Source organism: Asterias amurensis, chromosome 19 (genome assembly GCF_032118995.1).
Source record: "Asterias amurensis chromosome 19, ASM3211899v1".
Classification (NCBI taxonomy): Eukaryota; Metazoa; Echinodermata; class Asteroidea; order Forcipulatida; family Asteriidae; genus Asterias; species Asterias amurensis.
This window is the reverse complement of record NC_092666.1, coordinates 8,794,565-8,822,504: the sequence shown is the minus strand read 5'-3', so window position 1 is coordinate 8,822,504 and position 27,940 is coordinate 8,794,565. Positions and strand designations below refer to the sequence as shown.

At 37.2% G+C, this 27,940-nt stretch overlaps 2 protein-coding genes across 2 annotated transcripts; both read right to left on the bottom strand.

The window, feature by feature from the left end:
* Positions 1-1,557: 1,557 nt before the first annotated feature.
* LOC139951570 (uncharacterized) lies at positions 1,558-11,716 on the bottom strand. Its single transcript, XM_071950520.1, has 15 exons — positions 11,523-11,716; positions 10,592-10,903; positions 9,955-10,269; positions 9,205-9,426; positions 8,548-8,592; positions 7,839-8,007; positions 6,112-6,194; positions 5,637-5,888; positions 5,232-5,342; positions 4,686-4,873; positions 4,288-4,410; positions 4,069-4,180; positions 3,390-3,486; positions 3,015-3,114; positions 1,558-2,286 (listed from the first exon to the last, which is right to left on the bottom strand). Exons 1-15 carry the CDS (start codon positions 11,566-11,568, stop codon positions 2,209-2,211), a joined length of 2,253 nt encoding a protein of 750 aa, XP_071806621.1. The 5' UTR covers positions 11,569-11,716; the 3' UTR covers positions 1,558-2,208.
* A 3,054-nt stretch (positions 11,717-14,770) lies between these two features.
* LOC139951569 (uncharacterized) lies at positions 14,771-27,940 on the bottom strand. Its single transcript, XM_071950518.1, has 15 exons — positions 27,886-27,940; positions 24,651-24,956; positions 23,263-23,586; positions 22,630-22,863; positions 21,939-21,992; positions 21,404-21,581; positions 20,998-21,080; positions 20,542-20,793; positions 20,137-20,247; positions 19,579-19,766; positions 19,178-19,300; positions 18,956-19,067; positions 18,262-18,358; positions 17,887-17,986; positions 14,771-16,904 (listed from the first exon to the last, which is right to left on the bottom strand). Exons 1-15 carry the CDS (start codon positions 27,926-27,928, stop codon positions 16,827-16,829), a joined length of 2,283 nt encoding a protein of 760 aa, XP_071806619.1. The 5' UTR covers positions 27,929-27,940; the 3' UTR covers positions 14,771-16,826.

Below are 27,940 nucleotides of genomic sequence, written 5' to 3'. Positions count from 1 at the left end.
CAAAACAAGGAAGTAGCTATGTTGAAAGATTTGTTCCGTTTCATTTCACTGAACTTTGCCCCTACATAAATATACACTGTTTTACATAATAATGGACCATAAGTTTCGCAAAATAGAGGAAGGAACGGGGTGAGTAACACTTACCAGATTGCTTTTAAACCATGGAGGAATAAATTCCTCCACATGGTTAAACTAAACCGAATAGAAATAGGTCAACTCGATCAACCACAAGGTAAACTAGTAGAGCCTTATACAACCCAAGTTAACTCGTAGCCCAAATTGAGAAACCAAATCAAATCATACCAAAGTTAAACTCGAACCCCAAAATAACTAGGACCGCTTTATGATATGAGCACAAACTTTGTTTATTTTGGACATGGCACGCTTAAAGTTTGGGGCAATGGTTCAAGCGAACTAAAAATGACATCAAGTTAGGAGTGAGGCCGAGTGTGGTGGTCCCCCCGTGTCCCCCCCCCCCCCGGTGCCCCCCCCCCGGTGCCCCCCCCCCCCCGGTGCCCCCCGCCCCCCACCCACATTATGGTACAGGTAAGTTTAGTACGGCCATTCTGCTGGAGTGCGCTGTCTCCACTAGGTGTTAAAGGCTCGTCGTCAGAACTATATATTTACAAAAATCAGATTATTTTTCACAAACATATCACAACCGAGTAATATACCTACGATATGTTTTTCCCACGGGACTCGGGAAGGTACTGAGTATACAGTGCTAACACACATCGGTGTATGGGTAAAAACCAAAACTAATATTCTTTATCCCCGATGCATCTCTTATAAAAACATATCACTTAGAGCCACCAAATACATCAGATGGAAATACGTTTCGGTTTATTTTAAGATCATTGTCGATGAATCAATCATTATTTATATTAAAACTTTTTCTGTGTAAAGACTTGTAACAAAATCTATTAATTTAGCTTTTGAAGTCATAAATGATATTATATTTAAATTGTTTCAAATTCTATTTTGTTTTCGTTCTGGCATTGTCTGTCTTTTTTTTCTAATCTTATTGCATCTTATTGCATTTATAAGTGTTGCAACTCAGCACTTTGCAAAATCTGTATAAGGAGCTTATTTGTTAAGAAAGTTCGTTGAAACCATTTTGAAGTGAAAGCGTGGTCCGAGGAATTATCATTATTGCAAGCTAATTCTATCAGCTATTTCATATCAAGCTATTTCATATTTTTGTGCATTGATTTGTAATTCAATTTTTTTTTTTTTACTACAAATGAAGGTCTTCTGCACGTTGCTGAGTATCACAATTGCAAATTAATTAACATGAAAACAATAAACTTCAATCATACTAGAATAAGAAATTGACATAGAGTACGACAGGAAAAGATTTGTGATCATTTCTTTCCGGTAAATATCGAAACTTCAGATAATTTGATAATGACCAGTTTAGTTTTCTGGACACTGACTTTTGGCCTTGAGGGGTCAAGGCTCACATATTCTTGATTTTGTAATGCTTTTTAGTAATTTTCGTACGTATTCAAGATAAAAAAAATAGATATTAAAATGTAAAAAAAAAAAAAATTATCAAATGAATTTACATCTGATAGTTAGTTTTAAAAATGTATATATTATTATGTATAACTGAAAGAAATGTCAACTCTGGTTGCAATACAAAAAACAAATCGAGAAAAATACTAAAAATTAACAGACGTCTAGGCCTAGTCCTATTTTAGACTAACGTTAATTTCATTTTGAAAAAGGAGATTCAATTTTATCATTTATTTTTGAATAAACATACAATGCAACCACTCTGTGACCATTTCATTGGATACAGTAAGATCATTAGGTAAACTGCTATTACATCTTTTTGACCTATGTTTGTATACACTCTAAACAAACTGGGTCAGAGTGACCCAGATTTGCATGGAACCTGATCCGTTTTCTTGGTGCCGACAGTGGTTTTACATAATTATTGGGTTTAACTCAGATTCAGCGCCATTTTGATCCATTTCTGGATAATTTTGAAACAGATACCGAGTTACTATGACCCATTCTGGGTCAAGCCCAAAGGGACACGAATCCAGGTCAACTCTGACCATCAAGTTTTGAGAGTGTAAATTCTACACACTATTAAAAACCCTGCAAACTATTTGTAGTATAGGAATGCTATTACTGTAATAAACAGAGCGTCGAAAGACTATTTTGGATGTCTGAGTCGTGAGAGTTAGCAGCAAACTCTCACAGTTTCTCGTTGCCATCCCCTATCTTTGTCACCTCGTAGATATTTTCGTCCAGATCACCCAGTTTGATGTAATCCTGTAAAATCAAAAACAGTAAATCTAGTTTAAAAAATTCGAAATGGTGTTTAAACAAAGAATCCCAATATATAAACACCTTGCATTTCATACCACCATGGAAACAGGTTCACATCGTGGAGCAAGTTCGGGTGGCGTCTAGACTTGACTACACCGAATAGACTTACCAGAAACCATAGAACACAGGGAGATTGACTATATTATCACAAGAGCATGGTCGATATGGTTAATTCGAGAGCTACGTCACAGTTTGTGGTCAGTCTACGAACTCGCTCACTGGTGCTGTCTCCTGTACGAACTGCGCGTGCGCACTTTCAGTCATCTGACCCGTTGGGTGCAATCAACTTCATAACTTTTTATACTAAATAACTTTGTGCATTATTATCCGAGTTTTTCATGTGTCTGATAAAACAAACAAAGTTACATGTGGTTGAACGTCATCGGTGATTGGTTTATCCGCATTACGTAAATAAGAATGGGTCGAGTATTGGGGCGTGGCTTGAGCTCACATCACGTTGGTTCGCACAACTCACAACACCAACAAATAAGACCAGCATTTTGCAGGTTATTGTGTAAAGTGACTATATTGTGACTAAAAAGCAGTTTAATATGGAGGTTAGTGAGAAACACTGATGCCCTTCTCGGTGCCATTGCCTTCACTACCTTTAGATTTCCCCAACATTATGCCATGAAATAAATAAACTCTGAAAAAAACTATTATAAGATTACCGCTTCATTTGTCAAACTCTTCTCCAACTGTTTGAAGAGACTACGGAAAGTTGGTCTCTTGTTTGGATTTTGAAGCCAACAGCTGCTCATCATGGAGTATCTGATAAACATCAAAAGAAATTTAGAAAAACTAGTGAATATTGAGTTTATTCACGTGAACTTTAAGATTTGATGATCGATGTTCAATTATTAAAAACTAAAGATAATCTTCAACCCATTTTTGTTTTGCTCTCCTCGTAATATGTAAAGAAAGTTTAGGATCCAGCATAGCTATAATCGTTCTGATATCATCATATAAAGGGAAAATAGAGATGCTAGAAAAGAAATCCACAACACTCTCATTTATCTCAAATGGCAAACTTGTCTTTCACTTACAGCTCTTCCCTGCAGTGTCTTGGTTTAGGCATACGGTAGCCCTCCCTGAGTTGGGCAACCATTGTCTTTGCAGTCATGAGTCGATAGGGCCTCGCACCTGTCATCAATTAGATATGCAGATTCATGTAAAACTTATTTGGAGGTGTAGGACATTGATTAACTGGAATCTTTCAAAGATTATACCGAAGAACAGACGTTTGGTGTCAAATACCAATGATGTATTCTCACTCGATGTATCCCAACATAACAACGCGTGAAAATTTAGACTCAATTGATAAGTTGCTAGAGAATGACGGAAGAAAAAACACCCTTGTTGCACAAGTTTGTTTGCTTTTTAGATGCATGGTAAAAGACATCAGCTGAAGGATTTTATTATGAGTGAGAAGTTACCTCTTTCTCAAAAACTACGATATTTCAGAGGAAGCCGTTTCTCACAATGTTTTGCATTATCAACAGCTCTCCATTACTCATTATCAAGTAAATGTTTATGCTTACAATTATTTTGAGTTAATACCAATTGTGTCCAGTGTCTGTAATATGAGTTGGTTTTATCAATTATGGGCGCCATATTGTTTTCATAAGTTCTCGTTTACTAGAGCGAAACTCAAAATTGAAGGTCACAACTGACAGCAGAGAAGATTTCTAACTGATTTCGCCCTCTATATCATAATCATCTCACCAAGAGTAACGATCTCCCAAAGGAGAATCCCAAAAGACCATACGTCACTCTCTGTTGTGTACACGTCATCAAGAAGGGATTCCAGTGCCATCCAGCGCATGGGCAGAACTCCCTGCAACGCAGAGTATAGAAACGACAAAGATAACATTCCCCTTTTCCATTTGAAACCCACGTAAAGTGAAGATAAAAAAACAAAAAAACATCGTATTGTCTGATTACCTCTGATTCCCGCTGGTAGATGCGGACATTCATGACGTCACGGGCCAGTCCAAAGTCAGCCACCTTACAGACCATGTCTTCACTTACCAGAACGTTACGGGCAGCCAGATCACGATGGATACACTGAGGGATCGAGAAAGAGTTACAACTAATGACTCAAAACACATTACAATTTTTGCATTTTGTCAATTTGTTTTTGGCTCAACACTCAACAAGTGACGTCAGTGTGACGCAACTAATTTTTGGCAGATTATTTCATTAGTTGTTGACCTATGTCCAAAATGATCGAAAGCTGATTCTACCGAACCAACCAATCACCACATTGATTAAAATCACATATTATAATATAGAGTCCTATCGCAATAATTTTAAAAGTTAATTATACAAAATTAACTCACCTTTTGTGACGACAAGAAGGCCATTCCACTTGCCACATCTCTGGCAAACTTGATCAATGTCTTAGAGAGTGATTTACTTATACCATGTATGTTGAAGTAACCAGTTCCAGTATCTTCAGATCTACATCCAATCAGAACATTCTTAAGGTCACCTTTACTGAGATATTCAACGATGACGTAGATGGGATCTGATGATAGAAATAAACAACATGGATAACAAGAATCAGTCAAACTGCCTTATAGAAACCTTGAGGGCCCAATTTCACAAAGCAATAACATTTATCGCAAGACAAATTGTCAGTATTACTTTCGAGATTTTATTGGGTTTTTTTCCACCATGTGGCAACACTTTCAACCTCGTCCCTGTAAATGGATATATCTAATCAGGAGTGATATTCGAACTGAACGAGGTTATAATTATGGAGCTTCCATTGTATTAAGTTAGCCATTTTGAACTGATGGTGTTAAAATGCTACTAGTATTTATTATTTGTCAACCATTTAACTTTAGAGGAGCAAACTGTTGTCATTATGTGTTGTTATTTACCTTTCTCTACACAGTATCCCAATAGATTGACCACGTGTGGATGTGAACCCACTTTCTTCATTAGGTCCAACTCCTGCAGGAGGCCGGTCTTTGCTTGTCCATCAGCACCATCTACAAAATGTAAACCTTGGATGTCATTTTCTTATTTTTATTCGAAAACAACTACTCTCCTACTTCAATTAAAATGTCTGCTATGTGAGAAACTGAACTATGCAAATGTCTAATGTGCAAATCTTGCGGATAATAAAACATTATTGGGGGAACCAACAATTCCAAGTGCATATCGTTATGGTTTAAAAGACACAAATTCAAAGTGTAATGGTTCCCAATGTCTAAATACACTCAAGACTTGTAACACGTCTATTGTTGAACTCAATATCTTCTTTATGACGTCACTTTACTAACCTTTCAGTGTTTTAATGGCGACCTTGGTGCGATTCCCATCTCCCATAATCCCTTGCGCTGTACCGAGAAGCACTCTCCCGAACGCACCTCGCCCAATCTCGTTCTCGATCACTATGAGATCTCGCGAGAATGACAATTCGGGTCCTACATTGCCATACGTGTCATCTTTAGGCGCTTTGGACCCGGCGGCCATTTTGTTTTCTGAGATACTTTCATAGACAGCTGGTTTGGTCATCTTGTTCGTCGGACCATCTGCAAGTAACCAACAATGTATGGAAAACCGTATTAATATATCGGCATTATTGTTTTGTTAAGCCTTTCTTGCTTAAGAAAATAAATAGTGTGAACTCTATATAAAAAACAATCTATACATTTTTTATTGAATGATAGTTGTCCATATTTTTACAACAGAAACAGAAAGTTCCACGTTTTAAAACAAGTTTATTAAAAAGGTATTATACTTTTGTTCGATTACCTGGCGGATTGATCTTATAAACTGAAGGACCAGCAAGAGGTATTTGTCGATTTCTTGACGGTTCTGTAGACATCTCGTAGTGCCTGGAGTTTGTTTTAGAAGTGATGTTATTGATAATAAGTATTCCTTTGGTCACAAATTTAATTTATATATTATATATATTTATTGACCAAACCAACAGCGAACGAGCCGCCAATTACAGGAAAGGATACAAAACAATTAGAAATATTCATATAGCCTATATAAAAACAATCTGATATGTACAAAGTTAACAATTAAAATAGAATCATCTTAGGAATGAAAATTAAAGCATACATTGAAGGTTAAGTAAAATAAAATAGGGAACAGAAACAGACCACCATGAACGACTGTGAAATATATTTAAAATAAATTTTAAAAGCAAAAGCCTACATTAAATTATAAAAAGAATAAACGATAAAAAGACAAGAAAGAAAAAAAATATATTTATATATAAACAAAAAATATAAACAAATCGATGTAAACAATACCAAATAAAATAAAACAAAACACTGTAAAGCCTACATTAAATTATAAAAAGAATAAACGATAAAAAGACAAGATAAAAAAAATAATATATATATATATATAAACAAAAAATATAAACAAATCGATGTAAACAACACAAACTAAAATAAAATAAAACACTGTAAATACATGTATACATTAGTTACTGGAAGAGGATATGGCATGCAAAACCTGACCTGAACCATGGATACATTAAGGAGGAAATCCATGACAAAAAGCCACGCTTTGTCACATCTACCCGATTCCTTGGCACATACAAGATGTGTTTAATAGACTGTCTAGTATTACGGTTAGGAACATGTAAGCCAAAGGGATTGAACTCAGTGTTGCTAAAATGATTGTGGAAAGAATTGTAGAGAAATAGACAGTCATTCAAAATTCTTCTCTGTCTAAGGGGTGGAAGTCTGTACATTTTACATAGGTCAAGATAATCCAAGTTATAATCAGTGCCATTATTTAGTGTCCTGTGAATAAATTTGAGAAAACGAAACTGAACTCCCTCTAGTCTATGTGATTGATGGGCTGAAATAGAGTTAAATACAATGGTACAAAATTCAAGATTAGGTCTGATGAGAGAACATCAACACGAGTAAGAATATTATCACCTTAGGTATAATCAAATTTGACAGGCTTCTTCTAGAACAGTGTGACATTCTTTTCTGATCTTTGTGGTGCCTTTAATTTGTGTTATTCCGAACACTGTGTGCACGATCATGGGTAGACTTGATTCAAGTCCCGTTCTCATGTGGGAGGTCCCTAAGCATACATACCGCCGTCAAATTGTAGCTGTGGGCCCGCGTGCTGAACAGATTGGGAAATGCAGAGCGTCACAAAACTATAGTTTTCTGAGATTGGCACGCGATTGGGACTTGTGTCAAATCTAGCTCATGGGAAGCCAATATGCAAAAGAAATCTATGTAAAATGGACATTGATTTTTGGGGTTGAACAAAGAATTGACTAGAGTGGGATTCGAATTCTTTGTTCAACCCCAAAAATCATTTACAAATTTACCCAGTCAGTTTCCCTTGTGGTTTATATTGATAAACTTTCATCAAAAAAAATTCTAAATATTTCACGAGAATTCACGAGACTGCTATCTCAAATCCACATGTTAAAAAAATCTGGAATGTGTGTTTTTGCTCACTCATGTGAAAGGGTGAGAGAAAGACATGAACTTTACCCATCGTCGCCATCTATGGTAGCCTTGTCTGGTCTTTGTATCGGTATGTCACAATGACGTCGCATCAAGACAGCAGTGCCACTGACAATCACAGCTCCGATGACAATACCGCCCAAAAGGGCTCCAATGATAATACCAACGCCAGTGGAACCACACACACAATCAGGAACTGGAAACAGTAATATATAGTTCTTAAAGTGTTTTGGTAATGTTTTTTTGCCAGATCAAGTTGTTGGCCATGACATGAATCAGACTGACATGAAACTCTTTAACTCACTGTGATTGAAGATGTACTTAATATAATTTATGTGTAGAAGTTTCAGCCTCATTGGTTGTCAATACAAGGTGAAAACCACAAAGCAATGTTTTCTGGAGAGTCGCGTGTTGAATATGCATAAGTATATCGATACGTCATAGTGACCCTTGACCTGTTGTAATTTGATTATAATACATGTCCCAACATGGCGAGTTCAGTTAACTTCAACGTGTGTCTTTGTTCAGTCATTTGTGTCATCAAACTGAGTAAGTCCAACCAAATATTACTACATCGCGTTAACCATGCTGAAATAGTTTTTGTGATTTTTTTTTTCTCATTTCTTACTATTCTTTTTATGCAAATATAATTGTATGTAGTTAGCAAAAATTTGTCTATGTGACTTATAGTGCAAAATGAATGAAAATCATGACAAAATTTATTAATCTGTCTTACCTGTAGGGCGACTGGTAGTAGGCCTATATGTTGTAGCCCAAGGTTCTAAAAAACAAAAGGTGAATAAATGTTTCTTGCATTTTCTTTTTTTTTTTTTACTTATCATTATTATTTAAAAAAAAATATTTAATATATAGTTTTCTAAGTGTATATAAGTTAACAGACAACGCTCCACAAAATTGTAAACAATAAGGAACAACAAATGTATCAAAACATTTCACAGAAATGTGCTCAAAAATCTATATTTATCACACATGTAATGTACTATAATCCGATTAAACTTAAGCTATGTAGTAAACTTTATTTAGATGTACCATTTTGATTTGTACAAACAACAATTCTTATTGAATAAATGAAAATTAACAGCTCGGTTCTTTTAAAGTAGTCAATTTTACTGATGTACTTTGCTGTTTCGAACCTATCTCAAATTGATTGTATAATATTTTTTTTTTTTTAAATTAGTATTCTTACTAAAAAACGCAATGGTTACGATCATTGTTTACCTTTTCTTGGGGTAATCATTACCGACTACAACACTCAATTTGCAAAATCATTGAGACATGTTTTGTTATCAACAAAGCATGTTGACACTAGATTTCAATTTTATCTTCTTTGACGGACGAGCCCATACAAGAAAGAAAAGCTTTATTTGCATACCTGGGCATAGTTCGTATGGCAGGTAGCCTGTTCCTGTCCCAACGCTATTAGTGACGTCACATCTGACTCTAGTGCACCCATAATCAGCATTGTTGAATAACAAGCTCTGTCCAGGGGTTTGTGCAGTGTCATTCAGAAAGATGACATATTGGATGCCTGTTACTGGATTGGCATCAGCTGAACACAAGATGTTAGTCATACTGATCGTCACCAGTGGTTTAACTGAAAGTGAGCAAACAACAAAGACAAGAGTATCCATAATCAGCATAGTTGAATGGCAAGGTCTGTCCAGGGTTTTGTGCAGTGTCATTCAGAAAGATGACATATTGGATGCTTGTTACTGGATTGGCATCAGCTGAACACAAGATGGTAGTCGTACTGAACTCGTATTTCATTGTCACCAGTGGTTCAACTGAGAGCGAACAAACAACAAAAAGACTAGCCTCAGAATCCTTGTCAATATTATTCGAACTCAACTGATGAGTGACTTAAGAAAATAACCTCTTAGAGTGCTTAAAATTGATATCTCTTTTATTACATGCTCCAGTTCATTAATTAAGTAATTTATTAATTAGTCATTATTCACCGAGAAAACAGCCTGCAAAATTTTTAGATAAACAGGTATAGAAGAAAAAACACCCTTGGCACACGAAGTTGTGTGCTGTCAGATGCTTGATTTCGAGAAGGTTAATTCGACCTCTATTCCCTTGCAATATTACTAACTGCCATTACTCTATAAAAGTGACTTACACTGCACATTGAGGGTGACTGATTGTGATTGAGGTATTGCAGCTTCCTGTCCTGTTGTTACACATCTAAACTGATGACCATTATCATTCCTAGTTGGAGTGTATAGGAGGGTGCTAATAGTATTAGTTTTATCTCCATTGACACTTTCTGTCTCAGTATCACCAGAGAGACTGGTCCCATCATTGGTCCAGTCTATTCCTACACGTGGTCTGGCACCAAAGGCTGTGCAGACGAGTGTTTGTTCCTCACCAGCCAACACATCAACGGGTGAACAAGATGCTCCATTTACTGTGATTGTCACACTTGTTACTTGAGCTGAAACAAACAAACAAACAAACAAACAAACAAACAAACAAACAAACAAACAAACAAACAAATTGAATAACTTTACTGCAAAATAGCCACTATCAAAGTTAAATTATATTTCAAGAGACATTTTGAAATTGGGACTGCTTTCATAAAAAGCACACGAAAAATCAAAGCTATGTGATCACAATGGCTAACATTACGGTATTGAATCAAGAAAGTTAGTTTTGAGGAACTTTCTTATAGGATAGTTTTCATTGATACTATCCTATGTTTTTCACAATGTCCAATTATTTTTTTTGAAAAAAATGATTTGAAAAGATAAACAAACCTTCTACAGTCAATATCGCTGATTTAGCAGGATCTGCACCAATCTGGCATTCATAGGTACCTTCATCTTCATACTCAGCATTGTTGATGCGTAGATCATACTGACCAGTCTCATAATCAGCAACAAGCTCAAAGTTTGAATATTTGCCAGTAGTTTTTAGCAAGGTTTCTCCTGCGGCAAAAATGCCACCTTCGTCTGACCATGCTCCGAAGGTGATTGCCACACCAGACTGTGAGCCGCATGTGAGCAGTACATCATCAGTCTCTTTAACTGTAGTGTCAACTGGTCCATTGAAGTCACCGTTTACGAGACCTACAATTATAGTACAAAATTAACGATCACCCACAACAAGTTAGAACAGATACAACAAAATCTACCCCGCCCCCTCTCTTTTCTTCCCGTTCAGGAAAAACAAACACAAGGGAAACTGACTTGGTATACCCACTGTTCCCCCCCTTTTTTTTTGTTACAATAATTACATGGATTGTACTTTTTTTTTTACTCAAACAACCAACATCGTTATTGTTTAATCATCTAGCCCCCATTGGCCCTCGTTGTTATGAAGTGTTTGTGCATTGCATCGTTGGTGAATTTATTAGCATAACTTCTTGAAGTTAGGGCCTGTAGATTTTTTTAGATTGACGGCATCTTTAAAGACAATTCATACCTAATCCGATGTAGAATGTCATTTGCAGCCTGTTATATCGTATGCATGCAGCGAGCATGATTATTGTACAACATCGTGTGATTGGGAAACTTTGGGACGTTGATTGGCAGCAAACTTAACGGGTAAATTTCCATTGTGTATACGTTTACTGAGCACGCACACATAACCAAGAACAGTTGGACACGGCCTACGATGAACAAGAAACGTCAACGTTTCCGCATGTAATATCGTGGTTTCCATTATCAAATTGTTTATAATACTTACAAGGTATACAACTACAAACACAGAGCAGGACGCGATAAGAAATCATGACTGAACAATCCACGTAATCCAAGCCACACGATACAACACTTTACTGGTCACTGGTCGGTGTATTTAGTGTAGAGGTGGAATCCTTCCAGTTTTCTAAGAGGCTATAGTTGCTCAAGATTTATTGCGATACTTTACATTCATAAGTTTTGTTTTTCAGCCGCAGAACAGGAATCTGATTGCAAAACAAGGGAGTGGAATTATTGACAAATTCGTTCCGTTTCATTTTACTGAACTTTGCCCCTACATGAACAAACACTATTTTACATAATAATGGACCATATTTTTCGCAAAATAGAGGAAGGAACGGGGTGAGTAACACATATCAGATTGCTGTTAAAGACAAGGACACCTTGGGTAAGTGTCAAAGAGCAGTCTTCTCACTTGGTGTATCTCAACACATGCATAAAATAACAAACCTGTAAAAATTTGAGCTCAATTGGTCGTCGGAGTTGCGAGATAACTATGGATTAAAAAACACCCTTGTCACACGAAGTTTGTGTGCTTTCCAGGTGCTTGATTTCGAGGTCTCGAAATCAAATTCGTGGAAAATTACTTCTTTCTCGAAAACTACGTCACTTCAGAGGGAGCCGTTTCTCACAATGTTTTATACTATCAACCTCTCCCCATTATTTGTTACCTAGTGAGGTTTTATGCTGGTAATTATTTTGAGTAATTACCAATAGTGTCCACTGTCTTTAACCGAATAGAAATAGGTCAACTCGATCAACCAAAAGGTAAACTAATAGAGCCTATTCGTACCGCTTGAGCACAAAGTTTGTAAATTCTGATTGCATTATTTTTGACATGGCATGCTTTAAAGGCATCTGGAAATAGGATTGTTTTTCTTTTAAACTTAAGAGTATATGTTTATTAACAATAAAACAATTTTTTGAGTAATTGTTTGTCACGATTTATATGTTAAAAAAATTAATCAAGTGCTTGGGGGGGGGTTGACTACGCCTACCCCTTTTGTGACGTAGGAAAAGGAAGACTTTGCCTCGATCAAACATAGACCCCCCTCGATGCGTAGATAAACACACGTGCACAAGTACATGTAATTCTAAGACGTGAGTTTGTACGCTGCGAAAAAGGTTTTTTTCTGGGCATTTTTCCGGCAATGCCGACCAGGTGTATTGCTGCTGGATGCAGCAAAACAACTAAAGATGGGGTCAGTCTTCATCTGTTTCCTGCAGATCCCAAGTATAGGCGGTTGTGGGCTGCGAAAGTCAGATTAACTAGAGCAAAGTGGTCCGGTCCGACGTCTTTTTCAGCGCTGCAGCGAACACTTAGAGCCGTCGTGCTTCGAACAACTCATTTGACATGACGAGAAGAGCCATTCTTAAACACGACGCAGTCCCAACAATTTTTCTAGCTAATGGGAAGTCGAAGAAGGTATCTGAAAGACGTGACGAACTCAGAGGAGCATTTGCTAAACGTGAAAAAATCCGGGTAAGTTTGAACTTTGAGGGTATGTTTTTAGCTTTTGCCAAGTGACACGATTTTCTGTTGGTACCGCATGCGATTCACCGTGCGTGCAGGTCCTATGTGACCGTCCGCCCATTATACAGCAGCCATAGTGCGTGCGTGCAGTCTGCTCCGTGGCCGTATTTCTATAATAATACGTAGGCAGACCCACATCTTACAACCCATTTGGTCACTAAAAAGTCGCATAGTTAAATAAAAATAGCAGCATTAGCTTTTGTAAAAACCACTAGGCGTTCAACATGTTCAAGTTTCAATGTACGTATGTGTGTAAAATCGTGTCTAAATTTGTTTTGATGTGCCATGTTCCCAGACGTAATGTACGGGGGCCCGACTACAAATTTTCTCTCCAAATATCGCGCCTTGAAATACGTCACGAACAGCGCCCTCTCGGGTCGGGGCCTACTCGTAAATTTGTAAATACAATCAAAACTAAGATTTTTACACCTTAGTTAACTTTTTATTCACATTCCTCTCATAAAAACACATATTTTAGTGACAAAAGCTTTATTTAAAAAAAATACCACTTCTAGGTGACTTTAAAGTTTGGGTCAATGGTCTAAGCAAACTAAAAATAAGGTTATGAGTGAGTTCGAGTGTTCCCCCCCCCCCCCCCCCATGATACTGGTTAGTTATACTGTATGGCCTTTCTGCTGGTCAGAGTGTCCCGCGGCCCACCGATCCACTAAAACGTAAAGGCTCGTCTTCAAAACTACAGATCGACACAAACATATCACTTAGAGCCACCAAAATACATCAGATGAAAAAGCGTTTTCGGTTTATTTTTTAGATCACTGCCAATACATTAATAACTTTTTAGGTTGAAACTTTTTTCTGGGTAAAGATTTTTAAAAACTTCTGTAAAGTCAGCTTTGATATTAAAATTAATATGTTGCAAATTTTATTTTGTTTTCGTTCTGGCCGTGTCTGTCTTTTTTTGCTAATCTTATTGCATTCATTGCAAGTGTTTCAACTCGGCTCTTTGCGAAATCTGTATAAGGAGCTTCGGTTATTTGTTAAGAAAGTTCAACACATTTGTTGAAATTTCTTTGGACGATATTTGTGACCCTACAACTGAATTTTAAGTTCAGTTTTAATGTATGTACAAGGTCATTATGTGTCAACATACACTTGAATTGACGGGTAGTGTATGTACAATGGCTACATTTAAAAACTGGTACTGCCGGTGTCGCATGCAATTATGTCCTCTATGCAATACTATCCGGAGGACATTATTGCATATGCATAGTGTCCGCCAGACGGTTTTGCATATGCAATCGTGTCCGCCCGGACGCTGCTGCATAATGCAATTGTGTCCGACCGGACACATTTGCATATGCAGTTGTGTCCGCCCCGTGCAATGCCGTCCTTGCAGTAAATTAAACGCCCTTGGTCGACGGAACACGTTCGCCATTTTTTTACAAGCTATGTGCATGTCATGAATGACATGGGAAATGGGCCGTTGGGTGTTCGCTGCAATAATAAAATACGTGAATATTCATGTCGCATATACATTACGTAGGTTTAGTGCATGCACGCTCGCTTACGCACGCACATACATGTACATGTACAGTCATGTATAACATGTCCGCCGGACGGTTTTTGCATAGCACCGGACAAGATTGCATATGCAAAAGTGTCCGGAGCGGACAGTATTGCATATGCAATCGTGTCCGGGGCTATGCAAAAACCGTCCGGCGGACAAGTACATGACAATGTAAGCGCGCGTGCATGCATTTAACCTACATACGTATATGCAGCATGAATATTCACGTATTTGTTATTGCAGCGAATACCCAACGGCCGAACATTTCACATGTCATTCATGACATGCACATAGCTAGTAAAAAAAATGGCGAACGTGTTCCGTCGACCAAGGGCGTTTAAAAGGACGGCTTTGCACGGGGGCGGACACAACTGCAGATGCAAATGTGTCCGGCCGGACGGACAAACAAACAATTGCATTATGCAGCAGCATCCGGGCGGGAACGATTGCATATGCAAAACCGTCCGGCGGACATTATTGCATATGCAATAATGTCCTCCGGATTGTATTGCATAGAGGACATAATTGCATGCGACACGAAATGAATGAAACGCTCAGCCTTGTCAATGCTTGTCACTGTCAGTCTAAATGTTAAATAAAAACATCCCCGCGTCAAGTAAGTAAAGTATTACTTAGTAAGACGTCACTTTTTAACTTGTTAAATAATAAGCATAACGTCATGAACGTTGTTGCAATATTGACAATGCAAGATTGCAAGAATGCCCTGTGTGTCCCGGTGTTGATTCTCCTCGACTTATGGCGAGTTACTCGTCCTAACTTAAGACTATAGCCATGTTTTTCATATCTCCCAGGACCGAGTCCTAAGTTAGGACTAGTCCTAACTCTTTGTGAAATCCACCCCAGGTCCGGTAAAGCTAGCTACCGATGCTACCCATCGTACCCAGGATTATGTTGATTGTCTCTCCAACCACTTCATGACTTTACAATGTTCTAAACGCTAGTTTAGGCTTACCAACAAAGCATTCCCTGTAATAAGTACCATGCTATATACACAATGCCTCAACACCACATAACACGTTTTTTTTATAACTTACAAAAAAGTGCAATTTGACTCGACCGACATAGCAACCAACATAGCAACGAGCGTACCTGGTTACCAATATTAAACTTCAATCTAAGAAATTGACATTAGAGTACGATAGGAAAGGATTTGTGATATACCATTCAATACAGTATTTTTTTCCGGTAAAATTTCGAAACTTCAGATACTTTGATAATGACCAGTTTAGTTTTCTGAAGAATGACCTTTGGCCTGGAGTGGTCAATGTTCACATATTCTTGAGTTTTAATGCTTTTAGTAAGTTTCGTACATTATTTACGATAATGAAATATTAAAATGTAAACAAAATAGTTTTTTATCAAATAGATTTACATCTGATAGTTAGTGAAATAAATATAAATATAAGTAAACGAAATCATAACTCTGGTTGCAATAAATAAAGTAAAACAATCTAGAAAAATACTAAAAATAAACAGACGTCTAGCTCTAGGCCTTACTTATAGACTAACCTTTTGAAAACTATTTTTCCTCAAGTTAGTTGAAAAAAGGAGATTCAATTCTATCAACTATTTTTGAATAAACATACAATCTGTGACAATTTCATTGGATACAGTGGGATCATTACGTAAACTACTATAATATACATCTTTTCGACCTATGTTAGTATATACTCTAAACAAACTGGGTCAGAATGACCCAGATTTGCATGGGACCTGATCCGTTTTCTGGGTGCCGATAGTGGTTTTAAATATTGGGTTTTAACTCAGATTCTGCGTCATTTTGATCCATTTCTGGATAATTTTGAAACAAATACCGAGTCAATTTGACCCATTCTGGGTCAAGCCCAAAGGGACACGAAACCAGGTCAACTCTGAACATGAACTTTTTAGAGTGTAATTTCTACTCTATTCATAATAACCTCAGACAGTTTCGCTATTCCTATTGGTGGAGAGCGCGTTACGTGTGGGTGTTTAAACCTTTGATAATGACTAGTGTTTATAACCGGTTGGGACACGTATCCAGGTCAACTCTGACCATGAACTTTTAGAGTGTAATGTCTACTCTATTTGAACCCTGCATATTATTTGTAGTATAGGAATGCTATTACTGTAATAAACAGAGCGTCGAAAGACTATTTTGGATGGACCAATATATATATCACATCATGTTATGTTGTCTTTTCTCGTGAGAGTTGGCAGCAAAACTCTCACAGTTTCTCGTTGTCATCCCCTATCTTTGTCACCTCATAGATATTTTCGTCCAGATCACCCAGTTTGATGTAATCCTGTAAAAACAAAAAAGGTAAATCTAATTTAAAAAAAATCGAATTGGTGCTTTAAACAAACGATCCCAATATCTATACATCTCGCATTTCATACCCACTGGACACAGTTTCACATCATGGAGCAAGTTCGGGTGGCGTCTAGACTTGACTACACCGAATAGACTTACCAGAAACCATAGAACACAGGGAGATTGACTATGGGTGCGTTCGTTTAGCTTCCCTGTGTCGGCCCCGATGTTGCGTGATATATTTTTTTTCCAGGACGAACGTGGGCACACAATTACCCCACGTTCGTCCTCGAACCAGGAAAAAACCCCAGACACGTCACCACGTGAGCCTTCCTGTGGTGACGTCAGTGCACCTCGGGACAGCCCCAAGAGCCCCACTTGTGGATTGGGTCACTTGGGGCTGGCCCGAGGTGCACTGACGTCACCACGGGAAGGTAAACGAACACACCCTATAGCACTGGAGCATGGTCGATATGGTTAATTCGAGAGCTACGTCACAGTTTGTGGTCAGTCTACGAACTCGCTCACTGGCGCTGTCTCCTGTACGAACTGCGCGTGCGCACTTTCAGTCATCTGACCCGTTGGGTGCAATCAACTTCATAACTTGTTAAACTAAATAACTTTGTGCATTATTATCCGAGTTTTTCATGAGTCTGATAAAACAAACAAAGTTACATGTGGTTGAACGTCATCGGTGATTGGTTTATCCGCTTTACGTAAATAAGAATGGGTCGAGTATTGGGGCGTGGCTTGAGCTCACTATACGGTGGTTCGCACAACTAACAACACCAACAAATAAGACCAGCATACTGCAGGTTATTGTGTAAAGTGACTATATTGTGACTAAAAAGCAGTTTAATATGGAGGTTAGTGAGAAACACTGATGCCATTCTTAGTGCCATTGCCTTCACTAAATTTCCCCAACATTATGCTATGAAATATATAAACTCTGAAAAAAACTATTATAAGATTACCGCTTCATTTGTCAAACTCTTCTCCAACTGTTTGAAGAGACTACGGAAAGTTGGTCTCTTGTTTGGATTTTGAAGCCAACAGCTGCTCATCATGGAGTATCTGATAAACATCAAAAGAAATTTAGAAAAACTAGTGAATATTGAGTTTATTCACGTGAACTTTAAGATTTGATGATCGATGTTCAATTATTAAAAACTAAAGATAGTCTTCAACCCATTTTTGTCTTGCTCTCCTCGTAATATGTAAAGAAAGTTTAGGATCCAGCATAGCTATAATCGTTCTGATATCATCATATAAAGGGAAAATAGAGATGCTAGAAAAGAAATCCACAACACTCTCATTTATCTCAAATGGCAAACTTGTCTTTCACTTACAGCTCTTCCCTGCAGTGTCTTGGTTTAGGCATACGGTAGCCCTCCCTGAGTTGGGCAACCATTGTCTTTGCAGTCATGAGTCGATAGGGCCTCGCACCTGTCATCAATTAGATATGCAGATTCATGTAAAACTTATTTGGAGGTGTAGGACATTGATTAACTGGAATCTTTCAAAAATTATACCGAAGAACAGACGTTTGGTGTCAAATACCAATGATGTATTCTCACTCGATGTATCCCAACATAACAACGCATAAAATAACAAACTGTGAAAATTTAGACTCAATTGATAAGTTGCTAGAGAATGACGGAAGAAAAAACACCCTTGTTGCACAAGTTTGTTTGCTTTTTAGATGCATGGTAAAAGACATCAGCTGAAGGATTTTATTATGAGTGAGAAGTTACCTCTTTCTCAAAAACTACGATATTTCAGAGGAAGCCGTTTCTCACAATGTTTTGCATTATCAACAGCTCTTCATTACTCATTATCAAGTAAATGTTTATGCTTACAATTATTTTGAGTTAATACCAATTGTGTCCAGTGTCTGTAATATGAGTTGGTTTTATCAATTATGGGCGCCATATTGTTTTCATAAGTTCTCGTTTACTAGAGCGAAACTCAAAATTGAAGGTCACAACTGACAGCAGAGAAGATTTCTAACTGATTTCGCCCTCTATATCATAATCATCTCACCAAGAGTAACGATCTCCCAAAGGAGAATCCCAAAAGACCATACGTCACTCTCTGTTGTGTACACGTCATCAAGAAGGGATTCCAGTGCCATCCAGCGCATGGGCAGAACTCCCTGCAACGCAGAGTATAGAAACGACAAAGATAACATTCCCCTTTTCCATTTGAAACCCACGTAAAGTGAAGATCAAAAAAAACCAAAAAAACATCGTATTGTCTGATTACCTCTGATTCCCGCTGGTAGATGCGGACATTCATGACGTCACGGGCCAGTCCAAAGTCAGCCACCTTACAGACCATGTCTTCACTTACCAGAACGTTACGGGCAGCCAGATCACGATGGATACACTGAGGGATCGAGAAAGAGTTACAACTAATGACTCAAAACACATTACAATTTTTGCATTTTGTCAGTTTGTTTTTGGCTCAACACTCAACAAGTGACGTCAGTGTGACGCAACTAATTTTTGGCAGATTATTTCATTAGTTGTTGACCTATGTCCAAAATGATCGAAAGCTGATTCTACCGAACCAACCAATCACCACATTGATTACAATCACATAATATAATAATATAGAATCCTATCGCAATAATTGTAAAAGTTAATTATACAAAATTAACTCACCTTTTGTGACGACAAGAAGGCCATTCCACTTGCCACATCTCTGGCAAACTTGATCAATGTCTTAGAGAGTGATTTACTTATACCATGTATGTTGAAGTAACCAGTTCCTGTATCTTCAGATCTACATCCAATCAGAACATTCTTAAGGTCACCTTTACTGAGATATTCAACGATGACGTAGATGGGATCTGATGATAGAAATAAACAACATGGATAACAAGAATCAGTCAAACTGCAATCAAACATCGAGCCTTAGAAACCTTAAGAGCCCAATTTCACAAAGCAATAAAATTCATCGCAAGACAAATTGTCAGTATTACATTCGAGATTTTATTGGTTTTTTTCCACCATGTGGCAACACTTTCAACCTCGTCCCTGTAAATGAATATATCTAATCAGGAGTGATATTCGAACTGAACGAGGTTATAATTATGGAGCTTCCATTGTATTAAGTCAGCCATTTTGAACTGATGGTGTTAAAATGCAACAAGTATTTATTATTTGTCAACCATTTAACTTGAGAGGAGCAAACTGTTGTCATTATGTGTTGTTATTTACCTTTCTCTACACAGTATCCCAATAGATTGACCACGTGTGGATGTGAACCCACTTTCTTCATTAGGTCCAACTCCTGCAGGAGGCCGGTCTTTGCTTGTCCATCAGCACCATCTACAAAATGTAAAACTTGGATGTCATTTTCTTGTTTTTATTCGAAAACAACTACTCTCGTACTTTAATTAAAATGTCTGCTATGTGAGAAACTGAACTATGCAAATGTCTAATGTGCAAATCTCGCGGATAATAAAACATTCTTGGGGGAACCAACAATTCCAAGTGCATATCGTTATGGTTTAAAAGACACAAATTCAAAGTGTAATGGTTCCCAATGTCTAAATACACTCAAGACTTGTAACACGTCTATTGTTGAACTCAATATCTTCTTTATGACGTCACTTTACTAACCTTTCAGTGTTTTAATGGCGACCTTGGTGAGATTCCCATCTCCCATAATTCCTTGCGCTGTACCAAGAAGCACTCTCCCGAACGCACCTCGCCCAATCTCGTTCTCGATCACTATGAGATCTCGCGAGAATGACAATTCGGGTCCTACATTGCCATACGTGGCATCTTTAGGCGCTTCGGACCCAACCGCCATTTTGTTTTCTGAGATACTTTCATAGACAGCGGGTTTGGTCATCTTGTTCATTGGACCATCTACAAGTAACCAACAATGTATTGCAAATCTTATTCATAAGCATTATTGTTTTGTTAAGCCTTTCTTACTATTAGAAAATAAATAGTGTGAAATTTGTATAAACCATTTAAAAAATCAGATATATATAAAAACTAATTCATCCATTTGTAAAGCTCCACGTTTTAAAACAAGTTCAATAAAAAAAGTTATATTTGTTTGATTACCTGGCTGATTGGTCTTGTTAACCGAAGAACCAGCAAGAGGTATTTGTCGATTTCTTGGCGGTTCTGTAGACATCTCGTAGTGCCTGGAATTTGTTTTAGAAGTGATGTTATTAATAAATAAATGTTCCCCTTGTCTCAAAAATTATTTCATATTAGTGTTACATTCTTTTCTGAACTTTATTGTGCCTTTAAATTGTCTGATTTCGATCATCGAATATACGCCCCTACGGGCTGCCCTACAAGTGGACTATGTGGCAGTACTTTCACCCATATGAGATTTTAAAATATTTCACAAGAATTTCACGAGACTGCTTCCAATCTCAAATCCACACAGGGAAATAAATCTCATGGAATGTGTGTTTTGGTTCACTCATGTGAAAGGATGAGAGAAAGACGTCAACTTAACCCTTCGTCGCCATCTATGATAGCCTTGTCTGGTCGCTGCGTCGATCTGTCACGATGACGTCGCATCAAGACAACAATGACAATGACAGCTACAGCTCCGATGACAATACCGCCCAAAAGGGCTCCAATGATAGCACCAACGCCAGTGGAAGCACATACACAACTACATGTATTAGGAACTAAAAACAGTAATAGTTCTTAAAGTGATTAGGTATCATTTTTTGGCCAGATCAAGTTTTTGGCCATGACATGAATCAGACTGACATGAAACCCTTTAACTCACTGTGTTTGAAGATGTATTTAATATAATTTATGTGTAGAAGTTTCAGTCTCTTAGATGTCAAGGTGAAAATCACAAAGCAAGGTTTTCAGGAGAGTCGCGTAAACCAGTTTTACAAGCTGAATTTTTTCGTTTTTATTTTTCATTTCTTACTATTCTTTTTATGCAAATTTGTAATTAGCAAAAACATGTCTGTGTGACTTGTAGCAACAAAATGCATGACAATTTTTGACAACATTTACTTAATCTGTCTTACCTGTAGTGCGACTGGTAATACTTGTTGTAACACCAGGTGTTGTCGCTACTGGGTCTAAAAAACAAAAGGTTAAGAAATGTTTGTTGCATTTTACTCATCATATTTCAAAAAAACATTTAGTAGTTGTTCTAAGTGTTATAAGTTAACGGATAACGCTTCGCAAAATTGTAAGAACAAGGAACAACAAATGTACCAAAATATTTAACAGAAATATGCTCAAAATCTATATTTATCGCACATGTAGTGTAATATAACCCGACTAAACTAAAGCTATCACTTAAGGGGGTGTTAATTTAGTAAGTAAACTTCATTCAGATGTACCATCTTGATTTTTACAAACAACAATTCTTTATAGAATACATGAAAATTTATAGTTCGGTTCTTTTAAAGTAACCGATTTTACTGATGTACTTTGCTGTTCTTTGAGACTGGCAGTTATGCATAGACCTGTTTTAAATTGAATGTTTATGTTTTTAAAAATTAGTGTTCTTACTAAAAAACGAAATGGGTTACGATATTAATTTGTTTACCTTTTCCGTATAGGGGAATCATTACCAACTGCAACACTCAATTTGCAAAATCATTGAGACTTGTTTTTGTTATCAAGAAAGCATACTGATATCATTGGATTTAAATTGTCTCTTCTTTGACGGACGAACCCATACATGAAGGAAAAGCTAAGTTTGCATACCTGGGCATATATCCTCTGGCAGGTTGCCTGTTCCTGTTCCAATGATATTAGTGACGTCACATCTGACTCTAGTGCATCCATAATCAGCATTGTTGAACGGCAAAGACGACCCAGGTGTTTGTGCAGTATCATTCAGAAAGATGACATATTGGATGTTAGTAACAGGATTGGCATCTGCTAAACACAAGATGGTAGTCGTACTGAACTCGTATTTCACTGTCACCCGTGGTTTAACTGAAAGTGAATAAACAACAAATACCGAATATCATAGAATATAAGTATCAATATTATTCAAACTCGACTAATGAGTGACTTAAGTAAAAGATTCCTTTTACTGGATATCTCTTGAATTACATGATCTAATTGCTTAACTAATTAACCAATTGTTCAACGAGTCCGCAGACTGCAATAACTGCAGATAATGCAGGTAGGGCTTTATTCATGTTCGTCCTCCAAAATATTTTGATTAAAAACAAATTAAAAGGCAACTTGATATCGAGAACATTAATTTGGTTAATTGTAATCTGCTTAGTATTATTTTCCTAAGCTCAGCTACACTTTTTATGTTTGAGCAGATCTGTGGCTTTTTATGTCAACATGAGTTGATAATTAACTGTTATGATCTTAACTTACATTGTACATTGAGAGCGAGTGATCCTATTTGTTCTGAGACTACTTGTTGTCCTTTTGTCCTGCATTCTAGAGAAGCTTCATTGTCATCTTTTGTTGGTGTCATTGTCAGTGTACCTGATGTCTCAAATGTGTCTCCAGAACTAATGGGTGAATCTTCAGAAACACCTGTTGTGATCTTCTCGTTGTTCATGTACCATTCTAGATTCACTGCTGGTCTGTAACCTGTAGCTGTACATCTCAGTGTGGTTTCTACATCTTCGGCCAGGATGATTGGATTACCTGAGCTATCACCATCCACTGTGATGATAGGAGTGCTTCCCTGGACTGGATAGATGGAGACATAAGATAAAAGTTATCAAACCAAGTTGGAAGTTCTCACCATACCAGGCGCATCCATATAGACACACATACAAATACTCCTTCTACCCTCGATGGAACCAGCTCCCAGTAGCCGCTGCGATGTCTCCATCCACATCAGCCTTCAAGGAAACTGCCCTACAGCTATCAGAGGGATGAGGCTCCCCTGTGGGGCTTACATCCTCTCTATGGAATCCTTCAGTTTGTACGCACCCTTAGTTTATCGTCTATTGTTGTCAGTCTTGTTGTTTTGTGGCCACCTTAACTTCACCTTATATTTCTTATGCACTTTACCTATGACGTCATTTCTGCACCATTCTAGCTATAGCTGAATAAGGATTTCGAACCATTGAAGATTGAAGGAAGCTTACAGCAAGGCAATAGCCAGTTCAATTGATCTCTCATCACAGCATCACTTTTTATTATATCTTTATTCTTCTCCTCTTTGATGCACATTGACTATTATAAAGTATTGTACATCAAACAACATTCATAAATACCTCAGACAGTTTCGCTATTCCTCTGGTGGAGAGCGCGTCACGTGGGTGTGTATAAACCTTTGTTTATGACCGGTAAAAAGTGTTTATTCATGGGCGTGACACGCGACCTTGCATCTGTTCTTAAGCATGTTGTGCCACATCACGCGACGCGCACAGCATTCACTTATAAGGATTTTTTTACCCGAGGGCGGCGGAGGGCTTTACCATTTCATAGCTGGAGTGGTGTTGTGTTGAAAGAAATCATTTAACAGTTATAATTTTTGCATTTATTTTACTTTTTGACCAAAAAGTGATGATATTTTTGACCGAAAAGGTATTTATGAATGGGAATCAAAGTGTGTTGAATCGATTTTCAATGGTTTAAACCCGCCGAGGCCTGGTTCTTGATAATTTACCTCGATTTCGTCCCGGTAAAATGATCAAGAACCAGGCCTCGTTGGGATTAAACCACTAGTTGAAAACCTCTTCACCACACATTGATTCCCTTAATAATGTATGGATGATATCAAAATGCAATTAGATTACACTTACTTTCAACCGTGAATACTGCACTTCCTAAACCTGGTGTCAATTCACATGTATAAGTTCCTTCATGAGCAACCTGGGCGCTGGGTATGATCAGATCAAGTTGTGTTGATGTCGGTGAGTTAATCTGAAAGTCTTGATATTTGGTGAACGTATCTCCAGTGAAAATACCATCTTGATTAGCGAATGTCGTTGTTCCTTCCCTCCATATTCTAACCCCACTCACAAAGTCACCATTACTGCATCCCAGTGTTGCAGTTCCCCCTTGTTGTACAGACGTATCAGTAGGTCCAACAAACACAGCAACAGTCACTGATGGATAATAGAAAACGAATTGAGTTATCAGCCATTGAACCCTTTCGGTACAGAAAAAAAAAGTTCACAGATTTACAAATAACTTACATGGTTTACAGAAGGTAGTGGTGAAAGACTTCTCTTAAAATATTATTCCATGAAATGCTTTACTTTTTGAGAAAACAGTAAAACAGTATCAATTCTTCATATCGAGAATTACGGATTTATTTTAAACACATGTCGTTACACGGCGAAACATGCGGATACAATGGTGGGTTTTCCCGTTATTTTCTCCCGACTCCGATGACCGATTGAGCCTAAATTTTCACAGGTTTGTTATTTTTTATATGGCTTTAACGTCAGTAATACTATAGTAAGTGTATTTTCTTGAAACCCTTTTTTTTTTAAATAAATTGAATACTTGAAGGGTTTTTAAATTGGGAGGCTGAAACAATAAGCTTCTAAAATTTGAACTATTACAAAAGTTAAGTCATGTTTTAAAAATGTAACCTATGATTTCGGTACCTTTTCAAAATGTCCATAGATTTGCATTAAACTTACAGGGTTTGAAGGTAATGATAGTGGAAAGCTTCCCTTCAAATATTACTTACTGAGGTGCTGTAGTTTTTGAGAAATGAGTAAAAAAATGTCATGCAAATACGTTTGTAAATTATTAAAATAATTTTCGTCTCATGAGACGAACATTATTTTCATGACATTGTTTTACTCATTTCCCAAAAACTGCAGCACCTCAGCACGTAATATTTTCAGGGAAGCTTTCTACCATCATTATCTTCAAACTGTGTAAGTTTAGTGTAAATCTGTGGACATTGTGTTTTTTGTCCTACAAAAGTTACATAGACCCTTTAACGCTTGCTTTAACTGTGAAGGAAAGCATTCGTTAGCTACAGCTCAAATTAATATGGTGGGTGTAGACAAATATCCAAACAAACTATGATTATTTCTATACATGAACGTTGCAGAATTGTTTTTTTGCGAACAAAACAGTTGCTGGCAGTGTAAGCACTTTATGTAATCCAACATACTAGACATAAACTGACAAACATGTAGAAGTTTTAAGATCGATCGGCCACCTTAATTAGTGGGAAAGGCGATTAACACTGCACGCCATCGATGCAAATAAAAAATGAAAAACGCTCACTGGGTTAAATTAGTTTTTTATGCTACTTCGCTACGCTCACGCATGAAAAACAGTTTCAGTCTATAGACTGTGCAAGTCTCGCGAGAAATTAAACTTCCGGGACCATTGTGGTCCCAACCTAATGGAGTTTTACGTTGGGGAGATTTTGTTCTGTCAATAATTTTAGTTTAACATAAGTTATGACTCTAAAAAGTGAATATGTTCTTGGGAATGTAAAAAATAAGTGATTAAAAACAGAAAAGGAAAATCAATTCAACAAATTAACGAAGAAAACTAAAGAAAAAAACTTGACCTCCAGTTTCCGGTTTACTCTAAACAATTAAGAATATTACCAAATTGACGTTCCCATTACCGCTGAACCTATGTGATGATCGCACCAATTGGACGTGATTCACAAACGGGGTTTATTAGAAAAACCATCCAGGTCGATGTCGAACAGCGATCCTCGTCCCGATAAATGTATAATTTTTACGTTAATTTAAACAAAACAATTATTATGTACACGAATTAAAATAATAATTATACAAAAAGTACGTTAAAAATAATAATCGTTAAGAATTCTTTTAACAAATAACAATTTCAATACAATTTGGTTTTGTACAAAAATATACTTTTTTTCGAATTAAGTTCTCGTTTTCGCTATCGTGCGAGACTTGCACAGTCTATTGGACAACGGATAATAAAAACACTTTTAAGACAACAGACATTTTAAGTTTCTTCAGGTCTATAATAAAGCATGGGAGAGTGCTGGTGCTAGATCGAATGCCGCACACTATCACGTGGTGGGGCGCGGAGCGCCTTGGTTGTAAGTTTATCCAACCGAATAAAACCACATTTTTTAAAATTTATTTCTCATTAAAGTCACCTGGAAATATAAGTTTTTTTTTCTTTCAAACATAAGAGTATTATGCTTGCGAACAATAAAACTTTTTTTTTTTAAATATATAAAGTTGTTTGGGGGCTGACTCCGCCTACCCCTTTTGTGACGTACGTCAATCGAGGCAGACTTTGCCTGCAATGCGTTTAGTAAACACACACGTGCAAAGTGCATGTTTGTCCAAGGCGTGAGTTGGTACGTTTCAAAAAGTGTTTGTTTTTTCATTCAGCAGCAATACACCTGATCGGCATTGCCGGAAAAAAGACAAACAAAAAAATCTTTTTTTGAAACTTACAAACTCACGACTTGGTCCGTACATGTACTTTGCAAGTGTGTTTACTCTCTACGCACTGCAGGCAAAGTCTGCCTCGATTGACGTCACAAAAGGGGTAGGCGGAGTCAGCCCCCAAACAACTTTATATATTATTTAAACATATAAATCGCGACAACATTTACTAACAACTAATTTTAAAAACTAATTTTTTAAAACCTTAGTTAACTGTTTATTCACATTCCACTCATCAAAACACAAATGTGACAGAAGCTTTATTTTGAAAAAATACCACTCCCAGGTGACTTTAAAGATGACATTTGAGACAAAAATTTAAAAGAAAATTGTTTCAAGTGATGTTTTCCTACCACCATCATCATTAGATGTGTCAGTTTTATGTGGTCTTAACAATTTGTTTTAAAACCAATAATTATTCTGTTTCAAGTTAATTTTATGAAGAAGAAAAAATCTTATCAGATACTGAGATTCAAAGAACATACAAATTGAACAGACATCATGTAGATGTAGCTGCAATGGTTTCAGACACGGCCTACGATTTGCACTGAACAATAAACACCATCATTTCCGCGTTTAAAAATCGTGGTTTCTATTATCAAATATTATTTATAATACTTACAAGGTAAACTACAAACACAGAGCAGGACACGATAAGAAATCATGACTGAACAATC